Below are 22,186 nucleotides of genomic sequence, written 5' to 3'. Positions count from 1 at the left end.
ACAGAGCGGCCCATTGTTTGACTTCTCATTTCCTGCACAGCTCAGAGAAAGCCCTGGCTGCGCGATGCCTCCCCCTCCTCCACCGTGCACACCCCTCCTTTCCCAAGAACCACCCCACGCTCCAGTCCCCTGTGGAAAGAATTACACAACTAGCTGGAAAACGTAATTTTTTTTTTCTCTTTGCTGGACTCTGAGTCTTACTTATGTCTTCTTCGGCTAATGTAGGTTGGCATTTGCTCTTCATTTTGTAAGCATTAATAGTCTTGTTTTGAAGTTGCCTGAGGTAATAGGGTAAAATCAGTTTCTTAATCTTAGTGGAGTTTTATCTACGTGCAGTTTGAAGAAGTGGTTATGGCTTGGCTTTGACTGGAAAGAAAGGCACCACTGAGCTAATTCAGCTTGGCAGTAGAACTGTTTTTGCTGTAGCCACACACAAGCCTTGCAGAAATCTTTTTTCTGATTCAGCAGGAACATTTTCCATGTTCATTTGGAAAATAAACTTGCTGTAGTTGTCAGGGGAGAAACAATAAGTAGTACACATAGGAATAGGAGCTATTCCTACATTTATAAAAAGAAATAAGAAATAAGGCAGGGAGCTGAACCTCACTTTGGAAAATACCGTCTTTTTTACCATTAAATCAGAATGGCCACACTTCCTTCCTGTGAGAAGTGTGGAGAACTGTACATATCTGTTTCATTCTTTTCCTTCCTTTCTTTTTCTTTCCTATACAAATAACAAAGATGTTTGCTTGAAGAAAGCTTTTTAGAGAAGCTTGAGCTTGCCCTCCAGTACTGAATAATTCAGAGCTGGGATAGTGTGAGATTAGTTGAACTTCCAATCTCTTTCCTATCCCATGCTTTCTTCTTTATATCAACAGGGCTGGTTAATGAAAGACAACTTGCAGGGTCCTTCAACTTTGTTGTTGCTCTCTGTAGTAACCAGGGCTTTGTTCGTAAGCAAGTGACAGCTTCTGTTGGAGGCCACAAAATTTGGCATAAAATTCTACTTATGTGCATGTTTCTGAGTGTTTTGTTGATTAAGGCAGAAAAACTGTAGTTTTGGCTTACTAGTTCAATTCATTAAAATTATGCCTAATATTTATGGATGATTCTTTCCAGCCCTTTTTTTTTCCAACCCTCTTCTCCATTAATTGTTATTTGAACAGATCTTTCCTTTAGTAGTTCAAAAGCAAAAGGACAGCTTAAGGAATACACTCTACTATAGCAGTCTTTGTTTAGCTTAAACATCTGCTGCTATTTTCCTTATTATGGAAGTTAACATTTTTAACACTAAAATAAACACACAAAAAACGAAGGGGAAAAAAGCAAAACTTCAGTGGTGTTTATAGTGAGGTGTTTATATCCTAGTGGTTTAAAAAGTATAAACACTGACAACATCTGCACTGAACTCTAAGGGTGTTTTTGAGATGCCTACAGATCTTCCATGCCTCTGCCATAGTATTTATTTTATAAGAGAGTTGTGTCAGCAGTGATGGATCTTGTCTTTTCAAAGATACTGCTATGGTAGTAAGTATATTGAAGACAAAGTGCCCTTTCAAACTCAATTAATTAGGAATTATTGAAGGTCATACTTAAACTACTTATAAATAGATGTCTTCCTGAAAAGTACTTTTTGCAGACATAGACACAAATGCATTGGATGATGTGAAAATAGGTTTGAAATTTCAGCTGAAATAATTATGGACCTATATCCTACAGGAAATGAATGAGATGGATTCCTTATTCCTTTAGATTTTCTCTTGAAGCACTTGCTGTTGTTTACTGAGAGAATTTGTATGCTGGTGAAATGTACCATTATCATTTTCTAAGGTTTTTACGAGCTGTTCTAATCTTTAACCTCTGGCACAAGCCACTGGAATTACATGCTATTGACTTATAGGTGCAGTTTATGGTTAAGAGATGTACTGTGGTACGTAAGAAATGGGAAAAGTTCTTCCATCACATGCCTTTTGGCAGCTCTTCAGATGGATATGAAGTAAAAGTGCATAGTTTGCATTGTAAGAAGAGTCTTTGGTTTTGTCCAGCAAGAGTTACAGACAGCAAACAGTTGATAGGAAGCTTCCAGGTGCAGATTTAATGCCATCACTTGGTTAGTCTTCCTTGACTGGTAGGTGCAAGAACCCTCAGATTTGTCTTAATCTTATTCTGTTCCTAAAAAGCAGTGTCACGATCACGCTCCAGTGAGTGTGAGAACATTTATTGACAGTGCTGTTCAGTTCATGAAACAAATTTCTCATTTTGCCTTACTCAGTGGATGTTTATGGGAATAGGGCAGAATGATGACTAATATGAATGGGATCTGCATATGGACAGAAAATTGGCATTTTGTGAGGTTGGGGGCAAAATGGGAGACCTAGAAGTTCTTCCATTAACCCCAGAGGAGTGCTGTGGTGCAGGTACAGCTAAGAGCGCTTTGTAGTATGAAGCCTTAACTGAAGTTAACAGTTCTCATGAACATAAGGAAAATACTTTTATTTATTTATTTATTTGTTTATTTATTTATTTATTTATTTGTAACTGTGAGGGTGGTCAAATCCTAGCACGTGTTGCCCAGAGAGGTTGTGGAATCTCTTTGTCTTTGGAGATAACACAAAACCCACCTGGACATGGCCCTGAGCAACCTCTCCTAGTTGACCCTGGCTTTGAGCAGGAGGTTTGGACAAGATTATCTCCAGACGTGCCTTCCAGCCTCCACTCCTCTGTGATGCTGTAATGTGATGGAAAGGTTTGCACACGTGTATAATTAAGACAACCCCGACCAGCGAAAAGATTATAACCAAGAATGAGGTGAGAGGATTTTTGAATGGGAGTCCATAACTTTGAACCACAGAATAAGCCATTTCCTTTCCTCAGGGAGCTTTGTTTCATATGGCTAACTTGTGTCCTTTTGAGCATTGTCTTAATATAATTAGTAGTTTTGAGCTCCTCATGATGCTCCATGATAAAATCTCAGTTTTAAGTGATGCTTTTGGGGAAAATCTTAATTTTAACAACATAGTCTTTTAAACAAGTTCATAAAAACGGATATTTGAATGGTTTCTCCTTCACCAGTGAAGGCAGAACTTTCTAAACCACTGAAATGAGACTGCTCAGTCTTCAACAATGGAAAAATGACAACTATATTAGCATTTCAAGCAATTAATTGTAATGTTTTTGGTGTACTAGAAAAGAAAAGAGGAAATAATTGCAGAGACTTGTTGACTCAGCATTGTGATACTGATTCTTAGTGTAAACACATCTGATATTCTCCTTCTAAACACTTGTTGCCAGTTACCAGCAGTGGCCAGTTTAATGAGTAGTGCTTTCATATCACTGTTTTCTTCCTAATGAGCTCAGAGACAACAGAAAACTCTTGGGAGACAGTTGTCCTCACTGAGGTGAAAAGGCCACGAAGCAGAACCATTCTGTACCAGTCTGGCATTCCCAGCGCTTCATATCAAATGACAAGCACTTGATCCGGGCATGTATTCAGAGGTAGAACATCTGCATCTTGTTTTGCAATGGAAACTCGCTTAACTTCAGCTTAATATTCTTTCTCTGAAAGCCTTGTGTGTGAGGTAATGGCAGGAGGGCTCTGGGTTAAACAAAAACAAATCACAGGTGATCCTGCGCTTTGACTAATGCAGGGGCAGTCTGGCAAGTTTAGGCTCCCCTTTTTAAATAGAATATGTATGAGAAGGTGCAGTCTCCAAGTCAAAGATTTGTTTCATTTTGTTGTTTATCTGAGGGAGTGTACAGATGGTGTGTGTTGGAAGGCAGATTTGTCTTCCTTCCTCTCTCGCATTTTCAAATGCCTTGTGTTATTACTGCATTCTCAAGGCTTGAACGGCTGTGCTGGGAAAGGTATAAAGAAATGCAATAAGATGCTAAGAAATCCCCCAGGCATGCTATGAGACTTGGAGCACTCAAAATAGTTATACAGGGTTCTCTGGACAGTCCAGAAGACTGGATTATTTTTTTTTTTTAATGAAGAAAATTGGATCCAGATTTAAAGAAAAACACCCCTTTTTGGTTTCAGGACAGCTTACATTAGTTAGTGGCATATTACATAATTATTTCACTGACTTCCTGTAACAATGAAGCATTAGTTGGCTACAGTACTGAACTTACAGAGCTATGTATTTTCTTAGGGCACTGCAAGCCATTTTGAATATATATCTTCCCAGAAAGGCCAGGTTAGATGTTTGATATCAAATGTGGAGCATGAAACAGTTTCTGGTAACTTCATTTACTTTTTAATGAAATATAACTTGTTTTCTTAAGTTCTAAAGAATACTTTCCATCAGGTTTCTTTGCTGACCTTGCATTTTACTCTGGGGTTGTAACATCAGTTTCTGCTATTAACTCCAAAGTTTAGTTTAGTTTCTAAATATATAAAATGACTTTAACACTATACTATTAAGAATTAGTGAAATAATAAATGGGCTAGAAATCTTCATACTGAATTAAGTGTAGTTGTTTGTAATGAAGTGTAAAATTTCTGTTCAAAGTCATGTAAATTAAGAGGCACCTACTGAATGTCCCCCATTTATAGAACATTCTGTAGGTTTTTTCTTTTTCAGTGTCTTTTATCTTGAGGAAAAAACAAAGAGCTCCAACTTCACAGTTTGGCTTTTCTTACTCATTTCCTCCTAGCATGAAGTTGGGAATATCCTTTTCAGTACTGACATAAAAAAGAAAAAAAAAGTGTATTTTCCTCATTTAGCAAAGGCAAGATAGATTTAGGTCATATTTAAGCATTTTTCCCTGGAGTTCTCTTGTTTTTCTCACCCTTGATGCTAGTTCAGCATATGTACTGGGAATTCAAGCAAGGAAATTAAAACAAAACAAAACAAAAAACACTTAAGAATAGCCTTATCCCACAACTTTCAAGTGGATGAGATAGCATTATTTTTTTCCCTGCGATAAAAGGTAGTGAGGTTTGTAGCAGTAACTTGAATTCTCTGTTAATGAGCAATTTGCTTAAAGGCTGTAACTTGTTACTCACAAGTCAGATTTGTTACAGTGCCAGGTCTCTTTGGATATAAATCCAGGGATTTTAGGAGACATTGAAAAAGCTTAAATTGCTCCAGAGTTTGAACAATGTGCTGTATTGTATGGAGAACTGTTAGAGAAAAACTAAAAGCTTAAACAACAGTCTTCATTGTGTGGCATCTAAAATTATGAATGAAAAAGTTCATCCATATGTATTGGTTTTGCCTTTTTTTAAATATCTGCTTTGCATGAAAATAGTTGTCTATTAATTTCTTCTTGAGGATTAATACAGATGGGCCTTTATATTTGATTTTGGCTGAATAGACTACAGAGCTTTAACATGCTGCATGCAGACAGTGTGCCAAGCAATTTAGCAAAGTTGTTTACACTAACAATAATCCAGCAGAACAGAGCCTATAATTCTTCACTGATAATAGCATGAGGTAGAGATGAATACAAGTTTCTGGAGGAGTGTTTACAAAAATCGTATTACACTTTTTCAGTGTTGAAGAATCACAAGTGTTTTTGTTTTTAATATTAATTTTAAAACCAGCCAATTTTTTCTTCATTGTGCAGTCTGTATCATCTCCCTCAAAATTACTTTACAATTCAGCACGGAACGGTTGCTTGACACACAAAGAGTCATTGTTGCCTTTCCCTTTCGGTAAAAGCCGCACGCTTTGGAAGATAATGGGCTGTGTGATAGGGCGCTGCTAGATGTTGTATAAGCACTGCGCCAAGTCTGTGGGTGCAGTAACACACACCACGAGTGCCATGATGCACAGCTTTTATTTCCTGGAGGCAGGTTTCCCTTGGTGCTTCGTCTAAGGACTTTTTTAAGAAAGACCCAACACGCTCAGCTTCTCCCTGCAGGTTGATGCAGTGGCACACGTGTCTTGGGGTGTGCTGGCACCTATCTCAGGAGCCTCAGTGGGAAAGCAAGGGAGGCTGTACGTCATCTCGCAGAAGTGCAGCCTTGAACAGGCGGCCAAGGTCTCAATTGGGGTTATTTCTGTCAACTTGTGAACTTAGTGCTACAGACGGATGGGGTGGGAAGAGTTTTATTTTGAATATTGATAATAGTTTGGTAGTGATTCTGAGATAAGGCAAGCTTGGCGTGTCCTGGTTTGTTGGAAAGAGCTCCATACCGCTTTTCTGGTATGGCCTTGGTGATAGCAAAGGAAGGATGTTCCTGGGACCACTGCAGTATTGGTTCTAGCTAAAGAAAAAGTCATCCAGAAACTTCAATAATGAGGCTATGAGTCTTCATCAAAGTATGTAGATATCTCATTTTAACAGGAGTTTAGTTACTGAAAGACTCTTGGTAAAGAGTAATACAAGTGATAGGAGTGCATTTGTGCAGGGGAAAGGCATGAAGTGCAGCTTTAGAATGTTTGCTTTATGCAAGTTTTGTGGCACTGTTTGGAATTGGATTATTATTATTTTTTAAATTAACACTAATTGCTTTTATCTTTGCCTTTTAACTTTGCCATTGCTAGTGTAGAAAAGAAAACCCTGTTTAATATAGTGCATTGTAAAGGCCATCTTCTTCCTTCAAACATTTTATGTGAAACTCTACCTCATTTTGTCTTTGAAGGAAAAGAACATTTACAACGTAGTGTGCATTGATGACGGTAGGTAATCAGGATAAAGTGGAAAGTTGCTAGAGCCTTTGGGGCATAGGAGGAGGGGGAAAAGTAGGATTTCAACTGTTAAGTACGGATTTAGCTCCATCACAGAAAATGTCTCCTGTCTTTTCAGGGTTCACATTGTTGCAGGAGTCTATCTTTGATTATTTAAAGACTTTTTCACTCCTCATCATTTTGGAGTATTCTTTGTCAGCTGTGAGAATCGAGCTCTGTAGTGTGTAACTTTCCTCCTCTTCTTCCAAACATTGCTAGCAGGTTCCAGGAAATATCTTTGCTCTCCCAGGAAAAGTTTGGAACCTGTTGTGTTTAAAAAACAGTAGTTTTTCTTGGAAACCCATTTTGACAGGGCAGGCATGGAAATCACTCAGCGTTACGCTTCCCAGGTTCACAAGGTTTATTATTTATTCCTCACCATACAAAAATAATGGATTTTGGGTCTCTAAACGTGAGCTGTAGTTACAAGTAAGAGAAGTTCAGTAGATTGGCCTGTCTATTAGCACACCAGCATGTGAATGGCATTGCAGTAGGGTAATATAAGCCAATATTGAAATACTGTTTTTATTTTAATGAGAAATCACAGAACCCCAGATTGCTGATAGTCTTTGTAGTTACCACCTACTAAGTGCCAAGCACAGCAGTTCTTTGTGTAAGAAAAGTGAAAACCAAAGCTGCGAAGTCATTGGAGATTTTGGAAGTATTGTTGTCTTTTTGGGAATGGGTATTTACATGTATTAAAATGGCACTAGTGCGCTCTGCTTGCATTCTAGAGATGATACTGTGACTGTTGCATAGTTGTTAATGTTTTGTATGTCTCGCCTCTGAGAGTAGATTTAGAAATTTGTAAAATCAGCAGGTTTTGACACTTCCAGGGCAGAATCTTTCAGAAAATTATTATTGCTTGCTTTCAGGTTACTCTATTGGATTCATCTTCTGTGTGATGTATTCCTAATTGTTATTGTATGGTCATATGAAGAAAATTAGTGTTGTCTAGTCAAAAGGAAACTAGTTCTATGAATCTAAATTATCTAGGAAGACTGGTAAATACTACACAAGAGCTGGCCAAGTAAAATAAGACTCTGTAGTTGTTCTGGTTATATTCTTTGGAAAGTAATCTGTTCAGAAGCAGTAGCTTTACAAAAAATACTCTTTAGTATATATATTAAAAAAAAAAAAGTTGATATAACTATGACACCTCCTTTGTGGTGGTTTTATCCAGAATGCATTAAATGAAGATGGGGCGAGGGAAGTGCTGTGTGATTCATATAGGACAAGTTTGAACTCAGCCAGTTTCTTGGATTTAGTATAAATATTTATGGCATTGAAGGGGATTTTTTTTAAATATGCTTCCTTGTGCTCCTGATCTTTTAGATGTCCTCCTCAGACATCTGGTGTGCATTGCTGCTTGTTTAACCCCCACCCTTCAGTTTTCATGCTGTGGCATCTCAGAGAGCTATCGCAGTCACTCTGTGGTCGGCGTAAATTAAATCTCATAGAGCCAGCTGGGAGAATGCTGACGTGCACACTTTTCCTGCTGAATACTCTAAAACTGGTGGCTACAGTTAAAGAGGTGAACACTTTGCTCTTGTCTTGCTGTAGGCATCATACCAAGCTATTTACCAAAAGTGTCAAAAATAGGAATTCCAGCATTAGCAGTGATATTTAGAGAATGCTAACTAGTTTCTGTCTTTTAGAAAAAGCTTCTCTTATCTATGTTTTTGTATGTAATTTAGCTTATCAGAAAAGAAAAAAAAAAAAACTCCTCTCCCTTCAAAAATACTTAAGTCGTAATTTCTAAGACTAACTACTTGGAGGTACAGAATGCTTACTTTAGAAGCTAATTAGTGGAAGTACTGAGAGTTTCTTTGTAGTACAGTAAATTCAACAGTACTCTGTTTGGCTTCAAGTATTTTGTAATGAGTCTGTTTAGAAATAAGTGTGATAACAAACATTTTAATAGTCACTGTGATGTATTGTACTTTTTTTTTTAATCCTCTCACAGGAGTCTAATTACTTCAACCTTCAGCTGCCCCCACAAAATAGTGTGTATTTTTATTTACAGAGGGGGAAAAAGGAGTTGTAATTGGTTAAATTCACATAACTCAGGAATAAAGCTGACAGCAACAATCACAGTGCCTTGATTGTAATACTTTGCCATAACCACTAAGTCTTACTTTGATTTCTTAGCAATCAAACAGTGCTTTGGGCTGTTTGAGATGTGTAATACATATATATAATTAATCAACTGACTGTAGACTAGATTCTTGCTTTCTGGATAGCAGTCATGGAGGGAACAGGAGATTTGGGGCTAATATTACTGTGACTGTGGTTCATCTACTGTGGTGTCCTTCTAAACTGAGATGATGAAAGCTGTTTCAGTGAAAGTAGTCAAGACTTTCCAGCTGATGCCAGGAGCGAGTTCTTACAAAGAACTGGGGGATAGAAGGATTGTAAGTTCCCTTCTTTGAGCCACAAGGCTCAAAGACCTCTACAGGTCTGTTCTTTTAACTCAGCCCTGTCGAGTTGCATAAAAAGAATGTGTCCACTGATGCCAGCGGTTAGCTTCACCTCTTCACAAGATGAGCTGGTGCAAGAAACTTCTGTTAAATAGCTGAATAACTGTCCAACTGTGGCCATGCAACGCAAGGCTCAGCGAAAGGCAAGCTGATAAACCGTTTATGACCTAAAGCAGTAGTTCAAAACATATTAAATTAATACACTGTCCCGCTGCACCTGAAGTGGCTATTTGGTTTCATTAAAACCCAAACATGTCACAGTGGTATTCAATAGAGTGTATATGGGGTGGAACATCTTTAATATGTGATGGAGGTTAGAGATCTGCAGATGTATATCATGTAAGTAAACGGGGAAGGTTTTATTGGATAATTAACTGGGGAGCGATAATCATACTACTAAACCGGGAGATTTAATTTGTGGATCCTGTGGATAGACTTACAGATGATTTTTTTTGTTACCTTCTTTTGTCAGCCCATCTGCACTTCGTTCCCCTGTCGTCCCCCCCCGCCATGTTTTTTCAGGAATAAGTTGTCTTCTGCAGCTTTGAAATAAATAAACAAGGAGCCTGGAGCTAAGTTCATCAAAAGGGAGATTCAATTTAAGATGAGTACCTTTGGCACTGGTCACCAATTCCAGTCCTGTGACTGTGAAGATAACTTCAAATATGTGAATATATGTTCATGCCCTGCTTTTCTAAGAGTCCTGGAAAACCAGCCTTCAGTGCCCAGAAATCTGTGAGAAAGGCTGCCCAGTCAGCACGTAATTTCTTGGTAGCAAACACAATCCCTCCCTCCATCTCAGCTTCCCTTGAAGAGAACACGTATTATAAGTGACCCTGCAACTTGGCCCCATAAACTGTCCTCCTCCTCCTTGTGAGATAAACAGGCCAGCTATGACTTAGACTGTGCTCCCATCTATCCCTTAGTGCCACAGGGCTGTCTTCTGTTTTCTCTCGGAATCTGACAAGCTCAGTCACCACGTAGTAGTGCTGACTGTTGGAGTGGCTGTGAGCATGAATTCAGACCCATTTTCCCCTTTGGGAAGCAAATGAAAGAATAACGTTCTCTGGTACGAGGTTTTAGACAATTGAGTCTTCAAGCAGAACAGCAGTTTTCAAGCTCTTGAACTCTGTGGTTACCTAAAATTTTCCTGTGGATCTCTTCATTTTGATTTTTTTTCAATAAATCACTTATCTTAGTTATGTGTCATGGGCCCAAGACATGTTAAAAACTGCTGTGTCAGAGGAATAAAATTAGTTTTGTCTTTTTTCTTAGTGGAATATTGCCAGGCTTGTTGGCGTTGAAATACGGAGTGACCATAAATCAGCAGAATATTGCTGAGACCGGGCTTTAGCCAGGCATGAGAGGTAACTGGCATGAGAGGTAACTGACATGCTTATCTTGCCCATCTGGCCAAAGCAGGACAGGTGCTGGAGGTTTGCAGTTGGATCTGCAGCATATTTGAGGCCTGCAACTCCAGCAGTTACACGGGGCTTGGGGTGAGGCAGAAAGCCCACAGCCCGGTGTTGTTTCAAGCGAAGGCAGGAAAGCAACCTGGCTGCACCAAACGTCGGCCTCAGCTCTTTTCTTCCAGACCAACGGTGCAACAACCCTTGCTGAGAGCCGATCGGCACGCGATAAATGGCTTAGTCACACCTTGCCCAAAACACAAATCTGGTATTCAGAAGCCTCTATTTTGAGGATGAGAAGTCCAATTATCAGACAGGTCAATGGGCCTGGAGCTCTCCTTCCCAGTAGGGATGCCTCTCTGGTAAGATTCTCGCCTCTGACTGTGTTGGATGTTACCAGGAAAATATTGATAACTGAAGCACTGAGCTATTAACTCAAGCTTGATTATTGCAGTAAGTGAATTTATCAATGGCACTTTCAAATCTGTTATCCTCAGGGGTAGTAGTGGTGGGGTTGCTTGTTTTGAAGGGCTGTCCTTTAAGAAAGAATGGTAATATTGGGGATTTTCTTATGTGTGTTCTTTATATCAGCTCTGCTACCCCCAGAGAAATTGTATGACATCCTTTCCTCTCCATCTCATGAGTCACACTGCTGGCTGGGCTTTTCTAGCAGATGAAGCCTTCACAATTTTTGGTTATTAAAACACTGCATGTGAGCAACATCTGAGGAAATCTATTGCATTATGTCTGAGAAGAAGACAAAGCCAGTGGGTTGAATGTTCTGTATTAATCAACCTTGTAGTGTTTATGATGAACTTAAATCTATCCTCTTACAGGCAGAGACACTGGCTGTAGCCCAGTCTACTGAGTGACTACCATCAGTTACAGTAAACCTCTGTGCACAAAGAATTGGCAAGCTGACACATCCTCTTTTTTTTTTCTATGTAAATAGCATGATCAGAAGACCTTATCTTTTTTTATCTGAACGGCTCGTGTAGTTTGCTGTTGGACTCAGAGTGCTTGACTGCTCTACACAGTTGTCGTTTCACTCTCCCTTTCCTTCTGTAGAAGGGATTTTGGAGCCCATTTTGAAGGACAAAGGGATTTTGTACCATACAAAGGATTCTTTGTGGAGATGGCTTGGAATTGTTCTGCCACTGTGGAGTGCAGTCTGCAATATTCTGTCCAGCGTGATTGAAGGAGCTCTGTGTTTCTTAAATGAGTCCATTTCAGACGGGCTGCAGTCATGTAGCAGAAAAACAAAATTGGAATTGAAGTTTTTCCTCTGTTTTTCATTAGGCCAAAGGTAGTCTTCCTCAAGAAGAGATGCCACCTCAGGAAGAGATTATCACACTGGTGACCATGAGGGCAGGAGCAGTTCCTAGTCGTGTGTCTGTCTATACATGTGTGATAAAGGCATTTCTCTCCAAACCTCTCCCCTCCAGTCCTGTGGCAGGAGCAGCTTCTGCCATTCGATTGTTTGGCCACGTGCCATATGCAAAAAATGCAGTAGTCTGGGCTTCTTTTTTTTTTTAACCATTCCAAGGTCACTTGTGTGCTACAAATGGGAATCCAGTCTGGGAACTTGGCACTAAGCTTTGCGGGAGTTGCGCACAATGCAGGATTCTAAGCAGTGCCCCTACTTTTCTCCAGATCCTTTCTGGAGGGAGCCACCTGTGCATATGTATCTTTTAGTAACATATTTTGAATATGTTTGCTTTTGTGTTTTTATTTTAAAGATCCCTCTCAAGGTCCTTCTACCTTCCAGGCAATTTGCAGAAAAATCAAATAGCAATAAAAGAAGCAGTGCTTTGAAGTGCAGTATCAGATATCAAACTTCCTTTGGAAAGCTCATTTTTAGTAATGCTCTTGATTTTTTTGCACATGTAGCAAAGGAGAATAATGTGAGAAAAGGTGTTTGGAGTATGCTTAAAGTAAACTACAATAAAATTTTGCCGTATATCTAATAATACTCTCCAATTTCAATAAGTGGATATATAGATACTACATTTGCATAGCTGATTTTGCTTCAAATACTCATGAAAGAAACAATGTATGGTTTATTGGATTTAATGTGGCCATGTTACAGGAAAACATCACAAAATTGATGTCTGAAAAACAGTTGCCGTAAAAGATACTGACTGCAAGGGACACCCAGTGCAATAGTCTGGAGTTCAACTTACATTACAAGATCATACCCCTCTAAGCATTGCTTAAGGAATTTCAAGAAAAGCAAGGTGCATAATCTGTTGAGAAGTCGTATCACATTCTTGCATTCTGGTCTCAAATATATTCAATCATTTTGTCGATTTTAAGTAGGACAGGATGCTGGGAAAACTTAGGTGTGCTATGCCCAAGGAAAACCAGTTAGGCAGAGCCTATGTAGATATGGCAGTCAAAAATATTCTGAGCAAAATGTGTTGCTTCAGACCTGAGTATCTACGTTGCTGTCATCTTTTCTTAGATGTCATTTCTGTTAGTAAGGTGTGTGAGGGGGGAGGGTCAGCAAATGTTTTCTGCCTGTTTAGGAAGAATTATTCAAATCTGTGTTTTCACAAATTGACTTTCCTATTTGTTGCTCTTTGCCAGTGTGTGCAAACACATAGTTATGAGGTATTTAGGATGTTGAAATACTGCTTAAGCACCTAACAGTTTTTTTTTTTTTTTCCTGTTGTGACCTTGCTGTGACTTTTGAAATTTACTTTTGAAGTAGATGGCAGATCTTGGAGCTTTGATTGTTTCTGCTGAAAGACAGGCTAGTCTTTGATCCGTTCAGCTTTCCCGTCTTTTATGTTACACAGTAAGGCATTTAGCTGAGTGACAAAAGAAAGAACACCTAGGTCTGGAAACTGACTGTCATATTGGAAAGCAACATTTTCAACGTGTTGATATGTGGTTATATTCATTCACATTTTTATTGGCTGTTTTACACTAGTCTTTTAATAAAAATACTTTAATGTTGACAAAAGTCTGTCTATCAGGCATATTTTAAAATTGGCATATCAGAAATGTGAGAGAATGCCCTGTAACAGTTTTTCAAATAGTTTAAAGGAAACTGAATCCTGATGATGTGTTTATTATTTAGGCTTTGTGTAAATAATATAGTGGCACTTTAATTACATATTCTGGACTTCCTTTCTACGTTAGGAATTACTGTACCCATCAACATGGCCTTTGTTTTTCACTTTCTCAAGTGCACGTGCCCCAGTAAGCCTTCCCGTGAGGCCACAAGTGAAGGTGCCTGTGTCCTACCTTGAGCCACCAAGGGTGGAGGACAGTCACCTCCCCTTGTGGGTCTGGCCCAGAGGGACTTACCTGGGATCATAAGAGATTAAAACTGCAGGAAGGAGAAAGTACTGAGCACCGAAGAAATTTCACTATTTCTGTACATGAGTATGTGTTGGGATTCACCAGAACTTCTAGCACTTAGGACGCAGTATGTTTTGCCAGGGAATTCAATGGATCATGTGTCTTTCTGCTGACCAGTAAATACTAATCTCATGATCTCAACGCAAATACAGAAGGTGAAATGCACAGCTTGCTGCAGAAAATGCAAGTGATGCTTGTCCCTTTGTCTTCACTTCTCTTCTATCCCCTACCTTGTTCTTGATGCATACCTGGGGCTGTGCTGCTGAGCAGGGCTGGGTGGCCCGTGTTCAGGGCCGTGCTAAGGCAGGTGTGCCTTTCTGTGCCCGCTCTTACTTGGTGGCTCTACTTAGCACAGTGGCTCACCTTTCTTTTATGTTCCTCTGTAATGCGTCGAGCAAACATAAAATGGTAACTTGTGTTAACTTTTAGTCCCTCGTAATTGACTTTAAATGTTTGATACAGGAAAGCTGGCAAAAAGGTCAAGAAAGGAGTGTTCTTTGGGATCAACCTTGTTTTCTGAGCCAAAAAAAATAATCAGTCAACCGAGGGAAATCTTTTTGTGATACTGATGGTGACAAGTATTGTGGACATTATTGGGACTAGTTATTTGGAGATTAGTGTAAATTAGCATTGATTGCATTTCAATCTTGTCTGCCAGATAACTGGTGTCTTTTTTAGCCACAGTTGACACGAATGCAGGCACTCTAAGCAGAAGACAGGACAATCGTTTAGACTGCTAGCTCAGAGAGGTGCTGCAAGAGTTAGCTAGGTGGGCTGTTATCTTCAAGGGAGATTTTCAGAAATCTCAGGTAGTCTCATGCTCTATAATTAGACCTAAGCCTGAGTTCATTGTTGTGTTGGATCTCAACACAGCCCCACAGTCACAACTGTTGAGGTGTGAAAATTGAAATTTGACAGAGGAAATAAGCGTACTTGGGGATTAGTGTTATGACATCAGGGAGCTCTGCCAGACTGGAGCGTTAGAATTTGCTCCAGCCTGCCTTCCTTATGGCATATCTGCCACCCTTCTCCTTTCCATACCATCAGCTTCATGCCTATTTACTGAGATATATCTTTATAGTTATTATTATTCTTATTTTACTCACATCCAAAAGTGTATTAAAAGGAAGTTCTTACAGTAGGTACCTGGTTAGCATGAAAAGAATTTGTTTCAGCCTTAGACTGAGTGGCCAGCAGAGACTTTTTACTTCTCTTACGCTTATGAATTAATTTGTAGAATTGAATCACCTATCCATATAAGTCTATTTATATAGAGAGAGTATGTGCTATTTTTGTTCAGCTGTGCTGTTACAGTCTCATGAGACAGAATGTAAGATGATGCAGTCAGTTTTTCATAGTACATTTGAAGGAGCAGTTACAGTTAGGTTTGGGGAGTCCATTTTTCCATTCTATTACGATTTAGTGTTTTGTATACAGTTCAGCATTTTCAAGGCCAATTAAGTTGAAATTTACTTTAGCCTGTGCTACTTAGCAATGACGAACAAAGATGCAGATCCTCAAGCAACCATGCCTGTGCTTTGCAAGTGCTTTCATAGCACTTAAATTCTGACTCCTTACATTGTGCAGTCTTTTGGACAAGAGAGGAGGAAAAACTGGGTGGAGGTGATTGAATGCAGAGGTCACTATTTTATGTTCTTGCTTGCAATGTCAAGCATAACGTGTCCCTCACTGGCAAGCACGGTCAGATGGAGGAGCCAGAATAGAACAGTCAGTTTAATCACTGTATTTTGTTTTTGGCCATGGGTTTTCTGGCATACACATCTCTGCACAGTGGTAGCCAGAGCGTGGTTCCAGGAGTAATAAGTGCCTTTCATATGTTTTGTAAGCTGATGAGAGCAGGCTTTTACCAATTTTTCTGTAAATGTGTATGTGATTTTTTTGGTTTCCTAAATTAGCTTTTTGTCATCTTGCAAGAAAGTCTGTTAAAATGTGTGTCAAATATGTGCATTAGTGAGTTTGCTGCTGAAAGAAGTCTATCAAGTGTAATAAAAAAATATATTTCCAAGATCTGGTTTCATAGCAAGTGTTTTACGATTAGGCTGTTCTCATTAATACTTAATTTTTTGTTTTTCCTGTAGTTTGCTGGTTTATTATGTTCTCCAGGTGGGCCTGGTTTTATATACTTCAAAGCAAATACAAGCTACTGTGACTTGTTTACAGCGTTTGGCAGAGCATTTCTCATTATCAATTCTTCCTTAAGCTAAATCATACCTTTTATCAAAACTGCAATCCAGAAATAATGTAGTGATTCAACATCATATTTTTACTACTTTTGTTTGCATAGGGTTATAGAAATGTTCTGCAGTTATAAAAGTAATATTATTTGTGGCTGCTTCTTAGGGTATCTTTTATCATGAAACAAAGATCTACTGCTGAGGAGTCCGAAAGGATTAATTAATTTGCTTTGGTCATGCAAGTGAAGTAAATCTGCCTTAAGTTACAGTCTTCTAAGACAACAGCCTAAATATTTCACGCGTACTTAATTTCTGGGGAATTGCACAATTTCAAAGATAACGCTCCTTTTACAATGTATAATATGCTGTGATAATGCCTAACCTAGGCAGTTGACAAAATCAGCCTATTAATTCAGTGGTACTACATTGTGATTCTTAGTGGTTTTGATAACTTAGTGAATTGAGTAATCTGCAGTGCTTGATATTTGGTATCTCAAATCAAGTGATTTTTGTCCATGAATCAAAAATTTAATGTCATTTTTCTCAATTCATGTTGGCACAGACTGACTTCTGTGTTTGAGATAATGGAAGAAGATATGCAATAGTTCATGAATTCGTTTATTTACAATTAAATCTCATTGTGATTGTAGGAGTGGAAGATGAAACAAGTTTCATTATATAGTACCCTTTTCACATATATATATAGCTTTTGTGAATGTCCTGGCCTTTCAGAAGAAATATTTCATACATCCTGATGCTAAATTTTGGTCTTGGACCAGTACAGAAAACTGCCCTTGAAGATCTTCATGTACTATTGAATCCTGGGAATGTCTGGCTTTAAGAACATGAGGTAACTCCTTTTAGTAATGAGAGTTTGTCTGCATGAAGATATTGGAAAACGTAATTAAAAGTGTAATGCGTGTTAATTAAAGTCTTTTAAACACTCATGCCTATGATTTTATTAATTAGTAGAGTGGCCTGAGGTCATGGTAATTCAGTCCAAGTTCTTAAAGGTAAAGACCCTGCTGATACACACAACTCATGGCTTTTTTGCAAAGTTAGTGAGTCAGGAACTTACTCTTGGGACAAATTTGTTTGTCAGATCCTAAGTAAAATGGCCAAGGGCAGTGCTTGGATTTTCTTTCAATTTTTTTTTCTTTTTTTTCCCTTCTGTTTCAAGGTCTGTATCACGTCAATCTTCAGCTGGAAAGATGAAGCCTTTCATTTCTGGATTGTAACTAATGCTCAGATTTTATGGATGAATGGTAGCCAGCAGGAGAGAGGAAACTGGGAGGGGGAATAGGATATGGTAGCCATTTCTTAGTGCAGAGCTGCTAGGTCAGAGAGGAAGGAAGCTAGCTGCCAAAATAGCGTATTTTTTTTCCCCACTCTTTGGTAACTCCCGGAGTTCTCAGACATACTTCAAGACTTCTCTGGTGTCTTGCTGTCAAATCCACACTTGTGAAAACATGACTTTTGCTGTTGTGATGTTTGTATTGCATGGATGTTTCAGTAGGGACGCAGATACTGCTGACTGAACTACAAGAGAAACACAAATAATGTTAAAGATTCAGCTGTCCTGGTGGTGTTTATGTCTGAAAAGAGACATGCTGTTTTTACAGTCATTTAGTTTGCTTGTGTTGGTTTGAATCACTTTCAGTTTAGGCTCCTAAGTGGTTAAAATAAAGAACATTCTTGCTGACTGCATGAACTTCTGTCAAGTGAGTGTGCTACTGCAGTACTGGGATATAGGCAGACACGACGTCACGTTGTTATCTGGGTTTTGCTTGTTTGTGTTTTATCATGTTGCCTAACTTTAAGAAAAAAAGAGAGACTGGTATGAACAGTTGTACACAGAAGTATCTGAAAGCAGCAGATCTAGAGTGCCTTACACCAGCTGCTTACTGAAACAAAGCAAGTATTATGAGAGGCACAATAAATGTGTTTGCTATCTATGCTTTTGGTTGCAGTGCAGACACAACCCTTCACAATAATGAATTTTGAAGACTGGAGTTTAGACTTGGGGAATTTTATAAAACACAGTTGTTTTATCAGAGTGTTGTTTTGCCAGTTGTATGATGTGAGTCTGGTTACCATGGAGTGTGGTCAGCTGGGGGAGACAAATCCAGTCAGAAAAGCAGCATTTTGTGTCACAGACTCTGCTGTGGTTTTTCCCTCTCTGGTTTAAATTCAAGTTTGGGAAGGAGGAAAGTAGTGGGGGAAGAAGTCGTCTTTTATTTAAATATAAAGCAGTTCTAGCCCTAATCAAAATTACAGGCCACAGGAGAACTCCCGGTGCAGTACAAATGCAGTATGTGTGTGTGTGATTTACCCCCATGTGCAATGTATGGATATTTTCCCTCTGGATCTCACCCAGTTATCTGGACTCTTGTGTTTGGTGTTGTTCCCTGCTTGCCTTGTGCCTCAGGGTGGGCTGCGTAAAGTGCTCAGCACCAGCCCCTTGGGTCTGCTGAGGAGGAGCTGCACAGCTCTGGCCGCTCCTGGAAGAGGCCGAGGTGATCAGAGCTCCTCCTGCCCCCCGCTGCTTGCTGCCCCCTGGCCTCATTAAGCTGCAGCTCTGTTCATTTGAAGAATTCGATGTCTTAGAAAATTTTGTCTTTTTTGTAAACCCCAGAGTCAGCCTCACATGGCATTTAGGATGGCTGCGCTCTTGCCAGGAGCAGCCTAGGAGGTCAGTAGGAAATAGGTGCCGACGTGGAATTTGCGACTTCTCTACTGGAATTCTGTGTTCAAGTCCTCAGAAGTGATCTGGGACACTGCAGAGAGAGTGACTGTATATGGGCGGGATGAAAGCATCACAAACCTTAATTGATAGAAGTTTTATCTTTTGACATGGGTATTAACTTTCTTATCAAGGAGAGACTTGAGATAGATTCCTTGATTTCACCGAGACAAATTGGTATGATGCGGTTTACTTCTGAAGTTGAAGAAGTTTGTGTCAGAATATGATCGCTATCTAGGCAAAATGTAAAGGCTGAAGAAAAAAATACAGAAATTGTATTGATAGGAAGATTATTTCAAACGAGAGGTCTTTTTGATAAAAGCTTCTCTCGAGATAGGTCAGTGCTTGGGGAGTGTGGGGGTCTTCCCAACTAACCCTTCAGTTGTTTCAAACTGAAGGGGTCTGGATGCCTGTCTGAGAGCATCTGCACTAGGGCACAGTTTTTACTATTTAGAGCTGAGATGGAAAGTTCCAATTTAGGTCTGGTGCCAGAGTCTTTAATAGAAATCATGACTTGTGGTGTATTATAGGTCAGTGTATATTTGCTAGTTTATATTATGCTGACTAAATTGGCAAAATGCTTATTTTTACTGGTAAACATTCAGGAGGTTTTCTCCTCACTCGTTCTTTTTCCAACAAAATAGTATTTGTTGTGTGTGGAATTAGGTCAACGTTTTATAAATCGTCTGCTTCAGTGATGATGTGAAAATGTGTGGTGGCATACAAAGGTTACTATTCTCAGGTACCTCAGGACTGTAGATGAAGTTAACTTTATCCTAATTTTAGTTTTGGAAATTATGGCCATGTAAAAAACAAAATGCTTCTGGCAGCATAGGAAAAATACAAATTTTAAACTCTAGCAAAAGTAGCTGTTTCAGGGATATTACCAGAATAGGGAACGCTGTTCAGTTTAATTCATCTTCAAGTCCCCCTTCAGAGCCCCCAAACTTTTTTTTTTTTTTTTTTTTTTTTAAACATTTCTACATCCCTATGAAGTCTAAATATGACCTGTGGCTGTAAGGATGTGAGTTCCAGTAAAGTCCATAACTGTTGATGAAATGCAGCACTGTGCTTCAGGCTACACATTTAGTGAGACATTTAATTGAAATGGGAAAAATACTATGGTCACATTTAATGCATGCTTAGTAACATTATGTGGACGTGTTTATACGCAAGCTAATTGTATCATTTCTGGAATTATTTATATGTAACTCCCACATGCTGTGAATGGCATTTTCTGATTAGTGTTATCAGAAAATATATAAAATTTATAAACTACTGAGTACTCTAACACCAGTCTGCCCGGTGGAAAAACAGCTTTCTTAGAATTGAAATGTTATGATTCTTCTGCTGAAAAAGTGTGCTCATCTGTATATTGCACCAAACATAGTTTAAAAGTATGGAGAAGGACATTTAAGGACAAATTTACACTTGCATCAGCAAGTTCCATTTTTCCCCCTAATTTTTACCTTGCATAGTTATATACCAGAGAAGCTTGTTTTGGACAGCTTTTTATAAAAAGAATAATTTGAGAATTTGAACGCTTATTCAGTTTTAGATCTTGCATATTTGGCATAAATGTGAGCTGTAGTCCTGGAATTTATACCACAACCATAAGAAAAGGAACAAAGCGCATTTCATTGCAAATAGTCGTGCTTTGCAGAATGAGGTAATGAAAGTTCAATGTTGGAATGGCAGCTTGTAAGAAGGAATGCTTCTGAATAAAAATACTGTTAGAATGATGTGTTAGCTTAGCCTTTCAGATTATCTGGGGGTGAGCTGAACCCTCTTATATTACCTTTTTTCAACGGCTGCTTTGTTCCAGTATGAAGCACTAAGGTATGGCTTATGATGCCTTGCCTCCTCCAACCATGTCTCAAATATGACTGTGCACAGCTGACATCTGTTTGGGAAATTTTTATACAATAATGTTTTCAAAAAAAACCCCTACTATTTTACTTGTTTTCCCTGTTGTGTTCATCCTCACTTGTCTTCTTCCTGTAGGTGAAGCAGCTCTAAGAGGTGAGCCCAGAATGCAGTCTCTTCCAGTATCCTCTGCTCTAACCAACCATCGAACAGGCCCTCCTCCTATCAGCCCCAGCAAGAGAAAGCTCAGCATGGACCAAGGGGATGAGGAGCTAGACTGTGAAAATGAACATGTTTCTAAAATGAGTCGAATGTTCAATCCACATCTGTAAGTGTCTTGCTTTTATTACCTCTGGTTCACAGAATCTAATGCTATCCTCTGAATCTCTGTGCATGCTAAACTTTGTGCTAGATTTTTCCTTTGTTCCAGATTGTACGGAAAATCTGCACAAAGGCTGTTGTGATTAGATGGGTGATGACTCGTTTTGTTTTGTTTGCATACAACAGAAAGAAACAGGAATTAGTTTAATGTAACTATTTGTAACAAAACAGAAGTTCTCACCTTGAATTTTTAAAGCATTGTTCATTTGTTCTTTGTAATCTGCTCGTTTCACTTCCCCAGATTCTGAGCAGTCTGTGCTCTGGGGGTGGGGAAGCAGGAGGAGGAGAAACAGAAGTGGTTTGCATTTTTCAGAGGCCAGGAGATTGTGAGCCAGCTGCTCTGTAGTCTGCCTTGACAACTGGGCAAGCTGCAGTTGTTGCTAAACATTACTTGCGTGATTGCACTCCAGCTCTGACAGTTGGATGTGGAATGTTTCATACAGGTAAGGTGTTGATGAGTTAGGTGCATGTGTTGGGTAATCATCAAATGCCATTCTTGCTGTGTGCTCATTCCTGGGAATGCAGGTCTGGTTGGCATGAAGTACAGGCTTAAAAAATTCCTTTCATTCTTGACTGGAGGAAGTGATCAGAGCAGTTCAGCAGTCCAGGGCAGCCTGATAGCTGAGCACTGTTCCCTGCTGCCTCAGCTCGTACAGCCTCTGCATTCCTTACATTCCTCTCTGCTGTGGACTGTTGTGTTCAGTCATAAGATGCGGACAGAGGTATTTATCCTCAAATAAATCACCATAGTGTTAGTCAGAGGCTGGGCCTGTAGTCTGCAGTCTTGGAATTTGTTACAAATCAGGAATCCAGCACTGAAGTAATGCAAAACAATAAAAGCTCACAAGCAGGGAGAGACTTCTCATTTACAAGATACCTTCTTCTCTCTCCTAAAAAACTTAACTATTTATAGTCTTTTCTTGGCGCTGAAAATGGTGGTACTGGAAAGAACCATATGCTCTATTTCTGTGGCATACATACATGACAGAACTGAAGAATTTTATGGCATTTTTGTATTATGATGTAACTTGGTGGGAAAAGATGTGATTTATAAAAATTCATATGC

General features: G+C 39.2%; 1 protein-coding gene across 4 annotated transcripts in view; it reads left to right on the top strand.

Moving 5' to 3' along the window:
- The window catches only part of VGLL4 (vestigial like family member 4), a 90,253-nt gene that overhangs the window by 44,606 nt on the left and 23,461 nt on the right, over positions 1–22,186 (top strand). For 2 of the 4 annotated variants that reach the window (XM_068695160.1, XM_068695159.1), the window contains one exon: positions 20,878–21,067. In XM_068695160.1, the coding sequence (XP_068551261.1) occupies positions 20,878–21,067 (190 nt within the window). Of the gene's footprint in view, positions 1–202; positions 222–20,877; positions 21,068–21,386; positions 21,564–22,186 lie in introns of those variants that run through there. The other 2 variants (XM_068695161.1, XM_068695162.1) reach the window with 2 other exon arrangements.

The sequence above is a fragment of the Anas acuta genome, chromosome 11 (assembly GCF_963932015.1).
Source record: "Anas acuta chromosome 11, bAnaAcu1.1, whole genome shotgun sequence".
Lineage (NCBI taxonomy): Eukaryota > Metazoa > Chordata > Aves > Anseriformes > Anatidae > Anas > Anas acuta.
Note: the sequence above shows the minus strand (reverse complement) of the source record. Positions and strands in the feature narration are given on the sequence as shown.